This window comes from Lepeophtheirus salmonis, chromosome 6, assembly GCF_016086655.4.
Source record: "Lepeophtheirus salmonis chromosome 6, UVic_Lsal_1.4, whole genome shotgun sequence".
NCBI classification, from domain to species: domain Eukaryota; kingdom Metazoa; phylum Arthropoda; class Copepoda; order Siphonostomatoida; family Caligidae; genus Lepeophtheirus; species Lepeophtheirus salmonis.
Genome location: NC_052136.2, coordinates 19,433,310 through 19,447,686, shown reverse-complemented (window position 1 = coordinate 19,447,686; position 14,377 = coordinate 19,433,310). Strand labels below are relative to the sequence as shown.

At 31.6% G+C, this 14,377-nt stretch overlaps 3 protein-coding genes across 5 annotated transcripts; all 3 read left to right on the top strand.

Moving 5' to 3' along the window:
- Positions 1–94: 94 nt before the first annotated feature.
- On the top strand, positions 95–3,395 carry LOC121119975 (uncharacterized). 3 transcript variants are annotated; one of them, XR_011780743.1, is made up of 4 exons: positions 95–382; positions 455–1,634; positions 2,346–2,847; positions 3,012–3,395. XR_011780743.1 is itself a non-coding variant. In XM_071889385.1 (3 exons), the coding sequence occupies exons 1-3, from the start codon at positions 95–97 to the stop codon at positions 2,357–2,359; spliced, it is 1,482 nt and encodes a 493-aa protein (XP_071745486.1). In that variant the 3' UTR covers positions 2,360–3,395. The 3 variants fall into 3 exon arrangements, 2 of the variants coding, with proteins under 2 accessions (XP_071745486.1, XP_071745485.1); XM_071889385.1 differs by having other exon boundaries at positions 2,346–3,395; XM_071889384.1 differs by having other exon boundaries at positions 455–3,395.
- Positions 2,449–6,085, top strand: LOC121119974 (uncharacterized). The gene is made up of 3 exons (XM_040714829.2): positions 2,449–2,671; positions 3,525–3,979; positions 4,052–6,085. The coding sequence occupies exons 2-3, from the start codon at positions 3,692–3,694 to the stop codon at positions 5,444–5,446; spliced, it is 1,683 nt and encodes a 560-aa protein (XP_040570763.1). The 5' UTR covers positions 2,449–2,671; positions 3,525–3,691; the 3' UTR covers positions 5,447–6,085.
- Positions 6,086–7,011: 926 nt separating this feature from the next.
- LOC121119257 (uncharacterized) lies at positions 7,012–9,078 on the top strand. The gene is made up of 2 exons (XM_040713880.2): positions 7,012–7,370; positions 7,453–9,078. Exons 1-2 carry the CDS (start codon positions 7,017–7,019, stop codon positions 8,647–8,649), a joined length of 1,551 nt encoding a protein of 516 aa, XP_040569814.2. The 5' UTR covers positions 7,012–7,016; the 3' UTR covers positions 8,650–9,078.
- Positions 9,079–14,377: the final 5,299 nt, after the last annotated feature.

Below are 14,377 nucleotides of genomic sequence, written 5' to 3'. Positions count from 1 at the left end.
CTTGTAAGTCAAAGTATTATAACAACAATAAACATATATTGATCGTCGGTTGCCGTGTTCGATATAATTCCTCTCATCTGACTTTGATAGTAGAATGGGGTCTTTATCGGATATTCATGACAGTCTAGTATCTCGCTACTCATCTTTAGAATCCTGTGAGTCTATTCAAAAGAATGATGGGTCGTCTTTCCTTCTTATACGTCCCTCTATTAACGAATTGAGCGGATATTTGCCAAAGTTATATGTGGTAGTGGAATTAGAGACTGTCAAACTTCTTTCATATCATGGAAAGGTCTTGAAAGAGGAAAAATTAGATGGAGGGCACATTCTGGATCGCATAAACGAAGGAAAATTATTTATGTGTCTTGGAATTGGGAATCAGGTGTGATCTTTAAGACTTAAGTAGTTGAGACATGAGATCCAAAAAAGTTCTTATTAATTAATCTAATTTCAGACTTTGAATGATTCTCTACTTAAGGATGTGTATTCAGAACCATCCAAAAGGGAAGGAGAGATCGCATTTAGGAGTCGACAATGTTCATTCTTTTTGGAAAACACTCCGGGACTTTGCAACGAATGTCAATCCCTTCTTACAACACTTTACAGTATCGAAGATAATTTTGATAATGACACACTGGACTACGACTGGAGCTTATCTGAACTTAAAGAAGAAGAGGATACGTTCAATGACAACTCTATGACTCCCAACGAATGTTCAAACTGCCTCAAAATATTTAATAATACTTCATCACTCAATCGTCATAAGCGAAGGTGTCTAAATGACACTGAGGATAATGAGACGAAATCAGAGCTTCAAGAGAAGCCCTTCAATAAAGACAATATGACTTTTAACAAATGCTTTAAGTGCCTCGAAACATTTAATAATATTTCTTTGCTCAATAGTCATGAGCAACATTGTCTAAAGGACACTGAGTTTATAGAAAAGTATGAAATATCACTATCTGCAACTTGTTCCATCGAATGCACCATTTGTCTCCAAAAGTTTACCCGTAAAGGCTCCTTTATTCGCCATTCTAATCTTCATGTAGAGCGTATGAATCTAAATGAAGTCATTCACTGTCCTCTTTGTGGGCAATCTCTAGATAATCGTAGACTTTTGAATGCGCATATCCATGAATCACATGATGCCTCTACAGGGTGTTGTGGAATTTGTTTTGAAATAATTTCAAACGAGCATTTATCAAGACATTTTGAAAAACGTCACAACTATAATCCTAAAAAACACTTGTGCCCAGAATGTGGTCAGAAATTCAAATTTCCAGGTGAGCTTCAATGTCATACTGCCTATGCTCATGACCTAGGAGGTGAAAAATCCGTTGTTTGTGATCAGTGTGGTAAAGTTCTACCTCACCGTAAAGCGTTAACAAAACATATTAGAAGATCTCATGACAAAACCAGGACTTATGCATGTCAAAAATGTGATAGAGTCTTTTTTGAAAATTATCGTCTCAAAAAACACCTTAGTATTCACACAGGGTTAAAACCCTTTAAGTGTTCACGTTGTGAATACTGCTGTGTCAGGAAGGATAATGTATTTATCCACTTACGCCGGGTTCATAAAATATTACCTACCTCCAATGATGTCATTATTATTACAGATCAAATTATATCAAGTGAGTCTATTATCTCTCAAAAGACAGAAAGTGTGGCTTGATAGTTACAATTTAGCATCCTTATACCTTGATATAAATAGTTCCTATTGTTTTAATTTTCGAGGCTATTTCAGTTTTTTATTAATTATATTTTCGAACAAACATACTTTATAATGGCTTAACTTCCGTCCTTCAGTGCAATTAAGTCCTCATTTTAATATTTGTAATTTATTATGCATGCAGATATATTGATCAGTATTAGAAACCTGCAAATTTGCTTCAACTATATTATTATATATATGTTTATTATCATGAGAAATTAGGTAAGCCCATTCAATATATTCCACATAAAGTGGTTCCATAGACCATAGCAAGCATGTTCTTCTTCCACAGATTCAACAGGAATATCGTAAATAAGTTTTATTCCTTTTTTATAATTTAATTCCTGATCCCATAATCTTATTCCCGCGGTTGTTTTTTTCGGTTTTTTTTTTTTTTTTTTTTTAAATCTTTGGGTCACATCCTGCAATGTAAAAATTTTAGTCGCTATAACTCCAAGCTGTAGCTCCTAGTGTAGCGAGTTGTGCGAGTAAAAAAGAAGTCGTAATCCCTCCATTATATAGTCCCAGTCTTAGAAATTTAACTTATTAGAATTACTATTACTCAATTAGCCTATTACTTTTAAATTTGAAAAATTAGTATTAAAAAATTATTTATTATTTATCTACTCAGCTGTTGCTTCATGAACGCACCCTAGTGGGAAAAAATACATCTCGTTTCCACTCAAATAATAAAAAATCATGACGAAATAGTCTTTGATACGCCACTTTCTTTTAATGCATTAGACTGACCTACCTTGTCCTTGTCTCGTAAGTATATTGGATGAAGTAACGTCAACTATGGTACCTATCCGCGACTTTTCACGGATTTTTGTTTTACTAAAATGGGGGAAAAAGTGAAAACGGTCCAAGTCTACACTTAATTAATAAAAGATACTCGGCGGAATGTGTTGACAGCCATAATAATGAGAAAAAAATTATCACCTTGAATTCTGATAGGTTTGAAAAAATTTACTCCACTAAACTTAACTATCTTTCGGCTTGTATCATTATTAGGGATATTATTTTTTTGTCATTACAATTTTTACTCTACTCGTACTCTATTAATATCCCATCATTAGTCAATGCTATTCTATTTTTTTAATCAAGTTTGTGTGAAAGAGTACATCAGCTAGGTACATATTTTTCTATTTCATTTTTGTTACATCTGGTTTATCGACTCATTCATTAAGAGCGGTTGACTAATGAGTATATAATTATCTTCAAAATAAACCATTTAGAAAAATATAGATACATATTCTGCAAAATTCAAACTCCCTACTTATCTACTCTCCATTAGTGTTTATCAATCCCATTGATTCCTTCGACATTAATGTTGACATCATAAAGGCGGTTTCATCATTTTGACTGTATCAAGCAAGGAGAAGTTTCAAATTCCTTTCAACTCATGGTTGTCAAGAATTCATGTGTCTATATTACAAACAGTTCCAGCTAATTATATTCTTCAGAAAAGATATATTCACGAATCTTATTCAATTCAATGATCAATCATTTGAATAAGGTACCCAAATGGTCATTAATATTTCGAAAAACCTAAAGTATGAATAAATCTAATAATTTAACGATATATTCATAATAAAATAATTATTTAAAATTTAAACATTGACGTCTCCCAATTCAAATAATTCTGTATTTTAATAAAATAAACAACACTCTATATGCACATTGTTGTCCAATATTTTATTTTATTTCCATACTTCTTCGAAAAACTACCAAAATACTCAGATATCATAATTAAAATTAAATACTTTTTTTTTTTTTTTTGGACCTTTACTTCTTTTTTTTTCGGCAGCTGTTGAGGCTTCAAATTTTTCTTCGTGTACATCATCCAGGGAGACTTCCTGCGCATCATCACTCTATGTTTTTTTGTGAAAACTTCACCTTTTAAACAACAATAAACAAATATTGATTGTGTTGTGGTATTCAGCTCATCTGAGAGTCAGAGTAGTAGAATCAAGAATGGGATCTTTATCGGATATTCGTGACAATCTTGTATCTCGCTACTCATCTTTAGGATCCTGTGACTCTATTCAAAAGAATGATGGATCCACTTTTCTTCTTATACGTCCATCTACTTACGAATTGAGTGGATATTTGCCCAAATTATATGTTGTAGTAGAATTAGGGACTGTCAAACTTCTCTCATACCATGGAAAGATATTGAAAGAGGAGAAATTGGATGGAGGGGAGATTCTGGATTGCCTAAATGAAGGAAAATTATTTATGTGTCTTGGAATTGGGCATCAGGTGTGATATTTAAGACTTAAGTAGTTGAGACTTGAGATATTGAACATTTCTTATTAATTATTCTCATTTCAGACTTTAAATGATTCTCTACTAAAGGATGTGTATTCAGAACCATCCAAAGGGGAAGGAGAGATTGCATTTAGGAGTCGGAAATGTTCATTCTTTTTGGAAAACACTCCTGGACTCTGCAATGAATGTCAAACCCTACTTACAACACTCAACAATATGGAAGATAGTTATGAAAATGATACAATGGACTATGACTGGACATTATCAGAGCTTAAGGAAGAAGATGATGATCATGAAGCCTTTAATGACAGCACTTACACTATGACTCTCAACGAATGCTCAAAATGTCTCAAAACATTCAAAAGTGCTTCTTCACTCAATCGTCACAAGCGAAGGTGTCTAAATGAGCCTGGAGTTAATGAAGAGAAATCAAAGCTTAAAGAGGAAGCCTTCAATGATAACACTATAACAGTCAACGTCTGTTCGAAATGCCTCAAAACATTTAAAAATACTTCCTCACTCAATCGTCATAAGCGAAGGTGCCCAAATGACCCTGGTATTAATGAGCAGAAATCTGAGCTTAAACAGGAAGAGGAAACCTTTAATGAAGACAACATGACTTTTAACGAATGCTCGAAATGCCTCAAAACATTCAATGATATTTCCTCATTCAATCGTCATGAGCGAAGATGTCTAAAGGATCCTGACTTTGATGAAGAAGATGAAATATCTCAATCGGAATCTCAACATCAACCTGAAACTCGTTCAATCGATTGCCCTATTTGTCTCCAAAAGTTTACCACTAAAAGCTCTTTCATGCGCCATTCAAATCTACATGTAAAGCGTATGAATCTTAATGAAGTCATTAACTGTCCTCTTTGTGGACATTCTTTAGAGAATCGTAAACTTTTAAATGCACATATCCATAAATCACATGACGCCTCAAAAGGCTGCTGTGGAATTTGTTTTGAAATAATTTCAAACGACCAATTATCTAGACATTTTGATAAACGTCACAGTTTAATTCAGAAAAAACATTTATGCTCTGAATGTGGTCAAAAATTCAGATTTCCTAGTGATCTTCAAAATCACATTGCCTATGCTCATGATGTAGGAGGTGAAAAATCTGTTGTTTGTGATCAGTGTGGTAAGGTTTTGGTTCACCGTAAATCATTAACAAGACACATAAGAAGATTTCATAACAAAACCAAGACTTATACATGTCACAAATGTGATAAAGTCTTCTTTGAACATTTTCGCCTCAAAAACCACCTTCGCATTCACACAGGAATTAAACCTTTTAAATGTTCCCGTTGTGAATATTGTTGTGTGAGGAAGGATAACGTATTTATTCACTTGCGCCGGGTTCATAAAATTACACCTACCTCAAATGACGTCGTTACTATTGCAGATCAAATAAAATCAAGTGAGTCGATTATCCAGGGAACCATGAAATGAATATGTTCCCTACATTATCACTCGAAAGATATTAAATGCGTCTTGATAGTTTGTATAGCGTCTTTATACTTTTATATAAATAGTTCCTATTTGTTTATTTTTCGAGGCTATTTTAATTTTAATTAATTATATATTCGAACAAAATATGTACTTTTTAACGTCGATGATTTGTTTTAAATTTCTTCCTTCCGTGTAATTAAGTCTTCATTTTAAGATTTGTAATTTATTATGCATGCATATATATGGATCAGTATTAGAAACCTGCACATTTGCTAAAAAAATATTTATATTAAAGTTTTTTATTTTATTTTGAGATATGGGATATGCCATTATATTTATTCCACGTAAAGCGGCTCTCCAGTATGTATTTCTTTGTTCGACAAATTCAACAGAAATATTGTTAGTAATTTTTTTTTCCTTTTAAATAATTTTATTCCTGAGTAATGTGGATCCAGATCCTATTATGAGTTATATTTTGGTGTTTGAAACCCTGTGTTTCTATCGTAGATGTTATGCTCTGCACAATTCAACGAATACCTAAATATTTTTTATATACATTATTAAGCTAATAAAACGAAACATGTCAAAAATATTTTAATATGAACTACTTCAATAATAAATCTTTATTTATTCTGCTAATAGTCATTCTTTCTTTACTCTTATTTAGTTTCAAGTGTGAGCTTCTTCTACAATCCCGAACTGCCAATAACTCCTTTATTTTGATTTCTGATATTATGTTGTGTTATGTTAGTAGATAATCGGGTTACTTACGTGGTAGAGATGGATTGCTAATCCATCAACAACAATAAAGTCTTTATCTATCCGAAAATAAGACGAAATCTTTTATGAAAAGTTTAAAAAAATCCAAAAGCGAAGTAATACTTGACTAAATAGTGATTATGAACCACGACTTCGCATTTTTCTTGATTTTTTTATTTTCTGTTATTTTTTTGTAAGCCATAAAAGTTCGTATGAATTTTAATTTACTTAGAATTTTACTCAATTTTTTAATATTGAAAATATATTTCAGTAATAATATATGTATAAAAATGACGAATTTAGGATTGAAATTAAAGACATAAAGCGAATCACAACATATAGAAAGAAAAATACGATTCGGTTAAACCATAGAGCTATTAAAAAAAAGCTAGTCTGTATTATCTATGGGTACAGATTGTTTCAATAATAAAAGTATCAGTATTTGATAATTGGATATTTGCATGGAACACACAATTTTTGCTATGCTCTTTTCTTCTTAACGATTTTTTCGTAGGATCCTAACTTTTACCATTTGTGGCAAATAATGAAAGAATAGCAAAAGATTATCCTATGCCTGCAACTTAAGAGACTCTAAGTAAGGCGAAAGGTGAAAAACATATCATAGGGGAAATTAAACTAATGAATATTATCAATAATCATGTAGGTGTTCAAAGGTACAAACTAATTAAACCTTAAGTTTTTGTCAAATTTTTTCTCTTTCATTTAAAAAAAGGTTGCGAGTGAATAAAAAATAACTCGTCTTGAGTACACCACTTTTTGATGAAAACAAATTACATGTCCAGTATTATATATGAAAACAATTAACAATAACAAACATTTATCGTCGTATAATTCACCTCATCTGGGAGTAAGTGGAATGGGATCTTTATTGGATATTCGTGACAATCTTGTATCTCGCTACTCATCTTTGGGATCTTGTGAGTATATTCAAAAGAATGATGGGTCATCTTTCCTTCTTATACGTCCCTCTATTAACGAATTGAGCGGATATTTGCCCAAGTTATATGTTGTGGTTGAATTAGGGACTGTCAAACTTCTCTCATATCATGGAAATGTCTTGAAAGAGGAGAAATTAGATGGAGGACAGATTCTGGATTGCCTAAATGAAGGAAAATTATTTATGTGTCTTGGAATTGGGAATCAGGTGTGATCTTTAAGACTTAAGTACCTGAGACATGAGATCCAAAAAAGTTCTTATTAATTATTGTTGATTAATCTCATTTCAGACTTTGAATGACTCTTTAGTAAAACATGTATATTCAGAGCCATCCAAAGGGGAAGGAGAGATTGCATTTAGGAGTCGGAAATGTTCATTCTTTTTGGAAAACACTCCTGGACTCTGCAGTGAATGTCAATCCCTACTTACAACTCTTTACAATATAAAGGATAATTTTGATAATGATAAACTGGACAATGACTGGACCTTATCTGAATTTAAACAAGAAGAGGAAGCATTCAATGACAACATTATTACTCTCAACGAATGCTCGAACTGCTTGAAAGCTTTTAATAATATTTCCTCACTCAACCGTCATAAGTTAAAGTGTCTAAATGACTCTGGGGATAATGAGGATAAATCAGATCTTATACAAGAAGACGAAGTTTTCTTTGAAGATAATAAGATTATCAACGAATGTTCGAAATGCCTTAAAACATTTAATAATACTTCCTCACTTAATCGTCATAAGCGAAGATGTTTAAAAGACCCTGACTTTGCCAAAAATAAAATAATATGTAAATCTGCGATCCCTTCCATTGAGTGCTCTATTTGTCTAAAAAAATTAACACATAAAGGTCATCTTCACCATTCTAAACTACATGACAAGCGTATGAATCTTAATGAAGTAATTCATTGTCCTCTTTGTGGACATTCTATAGATAATCGTAGGCTTTTAAATGCTCATATCCATGATTCTCATGATGCCTCAAAAGGATGTTGCGGAGTTTGTTTTGAAATAGTTTCAAATGAGTATTTATCTAGACATTTTGAAAAACATCATAATTGCAATCCTAAAAAAAATTTGTGCTCCGAATGTGGCAAGAAATTCAAATTGCCAAGTGATCTTCAAAATCACATTGCTTATGTTCATGATGTAAAAGGTGAAAAATACGTTGTTTGTGAACAGTGTGGTGAAGTTCTTCCCGACCTTACAGTATTAAAAGGGCATATTAGAAGACTTCATAAGAAAACTTATACATGTCACAAATGTAACAAAGTTTTTTTTGAAAATTATCGTCTCAAAAAACACCTTAAAATTCACGCCGGGGTAAAACCTTATAAATGTTCCCGTTGTAACTACTGTTGTGTGAGGAAGGATAACGTATTTATTCACTTACGCCGGGTTCACAAAATAATACCTACCTCAAATGATGTTATCACTATTGCAGAACAAATTAAATTAAGTGAGTCCATTATCTCTTAAAAGTCAGAAAGTGCGGTCTTATAGTTACATTTTGGCATCTTCATACTTATATATAAATAGTTCCTATTCCTTCATATTTGCTGATATTATTTTAGTTTTTCATAATTTATATTTTCAAACAAATTTATTATGTAATGTAGATTATTAGTCTTGAATTTTGTTCTTTAGTGTTATTAGGTCCTCATTTTTAGATACATAAATTAATATGCATGCTTATTATTAATACGCAAGTTGGATTTTTTGATTCTGAGGGTCCTGTATCTTTTGAAATATGTAACATGACCATCAATATTTTATCTAATTTGACTACCATAAATAATTTAGTATTTTATTATACAAAATTACGCATAAACCTATTCACTCATGACTTAATCACCTTCTAAATTATTTATTTCTTCCACAAATCCAATAAAAAGCAAGTTTCATTTAGTTTTTGTAATTTCATTCCTGAGTTATGTGGTTCTAGATCCTATTATGAGTTCTATTTCATTATTTTTTGAAATCATCTGGCCCCATTCTGGATGAAATATTTTGCATCATTCATCAGTAATACCAAGAGCAACTGATCCAAGTTTTTAATTAGCTGGTACTAAAAAACTCAAGGGAAAGAGCAGACAGACAAAGAATCAACAACATAATTTCTAAATATAACAATATTAATAAATAATTAAAATTGTTACTTTGGACCTTTTGTGGTATATCTATGTCTGACGTCACACTGAAAACTCTCAGAATCACAGTTAACAATAGGAGTGTTTTTGTATTTAAAAATATCGCTATCGTGATTGATGGTTTCAGGTGCCAATTCTCTCAATTCGATGTATCCTTTGTCTTTCTCTATCACCTCCAGACATTTAGTTTTAAAAGGTTCAAGTCTAATATTCTGGCATATATTTTCAACGATAGTTACACTTGTGAGTAGCGGCAAACTCTTTTCCAATGCGTTAATTGCTACTTTTATTGGATTCAAATTGTTTGAATAAACACTATTTCTGACGAAAGGGACTCATTCTTCAGAACATCTTTTACTTTTTTTATTGCATCATTATTTTCATCCATACCATTAATATACTGTTTGACTGAATTGAAGTGCTTGGCATAGTATTCCACTGCGTCAAGCCAAGATCCCTAACGCGTGAGGATAGGTGCTGGTTGGGAGGGGAACTTGGCATTAAGTAGTAAATTTACGTTTTCTATCACCTGAATTAAAAAATACTTTCTTCAGAGATGAGAGTGTTTGTATTTTCGAAACAATTAGGACAGAGTGTGTTGCTATTCTGTTTAGACCATGAGTTAGACAAGTGACATGAAATATCATTGGAAAATGTTGTTTAAGGTTTTCGGCTGCTTTAATAAAATATGAAGCTCTGCCGGTAATGAATACCTTCAGTCTTTCGCTTCTGTAATCTGAGCCAAGAACGTTGCTGATACTTTTTACGGCAACTCTTGTAATAGTTTTATTGTCGGCTTTGGTAACATTTTCCAAATTAATAAGATAAGGACAACCCAAAAAATAACCATCTAAAGGACCAACCAACACAACACAAGAAACGTAATGAATTATTTTACTTACAAAACCAAATCTCAAGTAAATACTTTATCTCAAACTTCATCACGAAGCAACTTTACACATTTCTAAAAGTTATAAAAATAATCAATACGTAGTTCGTAGTTACAGGTTACTTAATTATGTATGATTAATGATCATGAATTTTGATATATTTTCTCCTCAAGAATGAGAAAATAATGATGACAGCTTCTAGTATTATAAGGATTACCAACTGCAAAAACCCCTCCCGCTTTTGAGCACATTTAATATTCATATCTGTCTATGCTCATCAGATCATGTTTTTAAAAAAATCACAAGTTATTATTATTATTGTACTATAGGGTGTCGACAAACAGACAAACTTTGCTTTGATAGTATAGATGATAAATCCTCATGAAATCATCAGCGTTACTCTTTGTTTTTAATATTCGTACTCACGCGTAATTACTCAATACATAGATGTTCTCTCCTCTAAATGAAAGAATAATGGTAAGGTGGGGTCAAATCTGTTTATGATTAATAATACATAGTGATGATGAATATCATACCTAAGGGTGATAATTTCGGTAAGAATAGAAAAGCGTGCGAGGAGAAGAGAAGAAATACTTATGGTATCATTGATTAAATAATATACATCTTCTTCTATCAATCAAGCACGTTATCATTTCCGCCTTTATAATTCAATATCAATATTATATTAAATGGTGATAGTCGATAGAGAACTGAATAAAATGCCTAAAATAACTTCGCCTTCTGCCTGGATTTCTGAAAATTGAGGCCCAGGAATTTGGAAAATACTTACCGGATGAGAAACAGATGGTTTGTCGGATTTGTCGATATAAATGGGCCTTAAGTCCCCTGTCTAGAATTACACGACACTCATTATCCTCATCTCATATCAAGAGCATGGATATTCATCTAAAAAATCAAGTTAATGATGAATACATCAAGTCAAACTTAAAACTCTGATCTCACAAAGATGATTATTGCATGTAATATAACCTTATCCATTGCTAATCATCTACGTTCAAAAAATTTATGGAGAAATACACGGGCAAGCCTATTCCTTCCCTAGGAACCATCATTAAATTAATGGAGGATGTTGGTACTGAAGTCATTTATAGAAATACATATAAAAATGTTTTGAGTCCTCCACACCAAATGACGATCAAATTATCAGTAAAAAGTATAAAATATTTACTAATTTCGAAATGGAACTCTGAATTTTGTACAATCTAACATTAACTTTTTTGAAATCTAACCCTAAAATATGATTCTATTTTATCTAAACATATCAAGAATTATGATACACAACTCATTAAATAGCAAAAAAAAACTGCTTAAATGGTTACAACGACGGGGGTAGTAGCTTTGGATGGTTCGCAACTAGTTTGTCTGAGACTAGATTCCTCACTGAAAGACTTGGGTATGATCATTAGGTTTTCCAATATTACATAGTCAATAAATATTACTTTTTTATCACTTAAGGCTTAGCTATGGCTAATAAGCTCCAAGAAATGGTGTACAGAAAACTCATAAAAGGCAAAAACAACTGCTTAAATGGTCACAACAACGGGGGTAGTTACATTGGGTGTAGCATTATAATTAGCAATTGTGTATATCCTTCATGGTAATAGTATGTTGTTATACAAGCATAAATAACGGGGGAAATATCTTTTTTTGATGCTCTTAATAAAGAGTAATATCCTCCGACATTACTACATAATTAGCTTTTGCTCTAAATCTTTAAGATGGATTTATTTCTAACATTTTTTGATTAGTATATTTATTGTCTAATTTTATGATTTTGACATTTACTTTATTATTAATAATTAGTTAGATCTCATCGGTAGAGATATATCTATCCTGTGCACAATTGTATATAGCAACTTCCACATGAAGAAGAGGGGTGATTATCTTTTTGATTAAACTCCACGTCTCGCTTATGTATTGCAACCTAAAGTTATGACATATTTAACTGGATTCCGATGTTAGAACAAGAAAATATTATTTGGATCAATCTATTATTTCAATATTCTGTATATATAATTTATTGCTACTAGTTATATGATTCCAATTGTTTAATTTTGTATATTTAACATAAATGTATGATGCTATATTTTTTATTATGTAGATTATATTTAATTAAAGCCTTCTTTTTTAAACTTTGAACTTCAAATATATTTCGAAATACTCTACTTTGTCGTTTCATTAGCTATTATTCCGAGAATAAGGTTCATAATTAATTACAATTTCGTGGAGTGTGACGTTATAAAATCTACTGTGACGGATAAAAAACGTCGAAGTCAATTATACGTGGTATATCTTCATTAAACATTTTGCTAATAAATACTTTCGTTATACCCTCAAAAATCATAATAAAGCAGGCAGATGACAATCACATCAGTATTTTAAACAATGATACCATATGTATTTCCCCCCTTCTCCTTGCACGCGTTTTTCTCTACAATATTATCAACTATAACCATAACTTATGGTCCATAAGTATAGTTGATAATATTGTAGAGAACGGTTGACGGTAACGTTTTGTCACGATCTTCGGCTACGGCTGCAATATTTTCTACGATGCGAGCTGTACGTGGCCTACCAGACCACGGGACATCCCAGCAAGTTGCTACCCCTTCAAAATTTTTGATTATTCTGCGAATTGTAGATTCTGAAGGTCGATTATGTGGACCATAAGTTGGGCGTAATTTGCGAAAAACTTCTTCCACAGAACGCTGATTTTCATAGTACAATTGAACCATTTGTACACGTTGTTGTGGCATATATCTTTCCATGAAGGATTGTAAAACAATATTGAGTAAAAATGACGTATGAATTTGACAGACTGGAAAAAATCACTCGTTTTGAATCACCCTTTATTATAGAAAAATATTCCATTTATAATTTAAAAAATATGCATGTCCAAGTATTTTTGTTTCATTTTGTATTTTTTAAGTGATCCCATTTTAAAATATTAAAATTATCTGCTCATCGTGAACTGATCGCTTTATTGTTTCAATCCTGGTATCTCATTACCAAGGAAGGAGTCTACTTTACTCTCTATCAGGTCTGGTAGTTTTCATCTGATTAATTCTCCGCCCGTCGTCCCTTGTGGAATTCGGAACCCCAATTGGAATATCTCTTGAGAGGAATGATCAAGTTAGAAATATCTTCTTTCAATTGCCTCAATTTTCTTTTCTGAGGCATGCCGTCATAAAATTGCCATTGAAATTGGGGAAAATATTATGATAATGTTGATTATTTGCTAGTATACCCCCCATTTAATATTTTTTTATAATATAAGCTATGATATTCCTCATCACTATTTATTATGAATAAAGTTATTGGGGTCTAAAGAAGAGTTTTGGTTTTCATCATTTTTCAGCCTAAAAATAGAAATATATCGAATTCAGAACAAGATTCAGGATCAATAAAATAGTTTTCAATCCCAAAAACGATTTTAATTATTTCGAAAGATTTCTTAGGGGAATATTTTTTGTATTGGTTATTGAAGGGACTTGTCCTCCTTGTTGTGTAGTTAAGTTTGATTCTACTCCAATGACTAATACACCTTGAGAATTATAGAGTCAAAACTCTTTCAAACATTTGGTATATTCTTCAGAAATGTTCTGGAAATTCTATATCTTCATCAGATTCTGGTGTTCACTGTTCAGTAGGGTAGGTCGATTATTATTGTTTTTTAATTTTTTTGCGAATTATGATTTTTAACAGGTCTTGATCGTTAGGGTTTGTTCATATATTAACGAAAAAGTCATTTTTTAATCCGTAACTCAAATAGTTTTTGAGGAAATTGACTTACAGATTTACTATATTCATCGCTTAATCAAAGACAAATGTATTGCCGAAATATATAAAAAGGGGAGAAATTTAAATTTATTTCACCAACTCAAAAGGTAATTTGCGCGTCCATCTATTTGTAAAAACTTGAAGAATATGTGTATAAAATAATGTATTTATTTAAACATTTATAGTACACAGTATTAAAAATCTTCTTTTTTTTTTTTTTTTTTGACAAAACTTGTACCAAGATTTTAAATAATTTCAGAATTAGTTTTAATACTTTGACAATATTTATTTAGTAATAAAATTTTCACGTAAAACAGCTACAAGGTTTACATTTTGTGTTTATTTTTTATTAATAGTATAACTCTA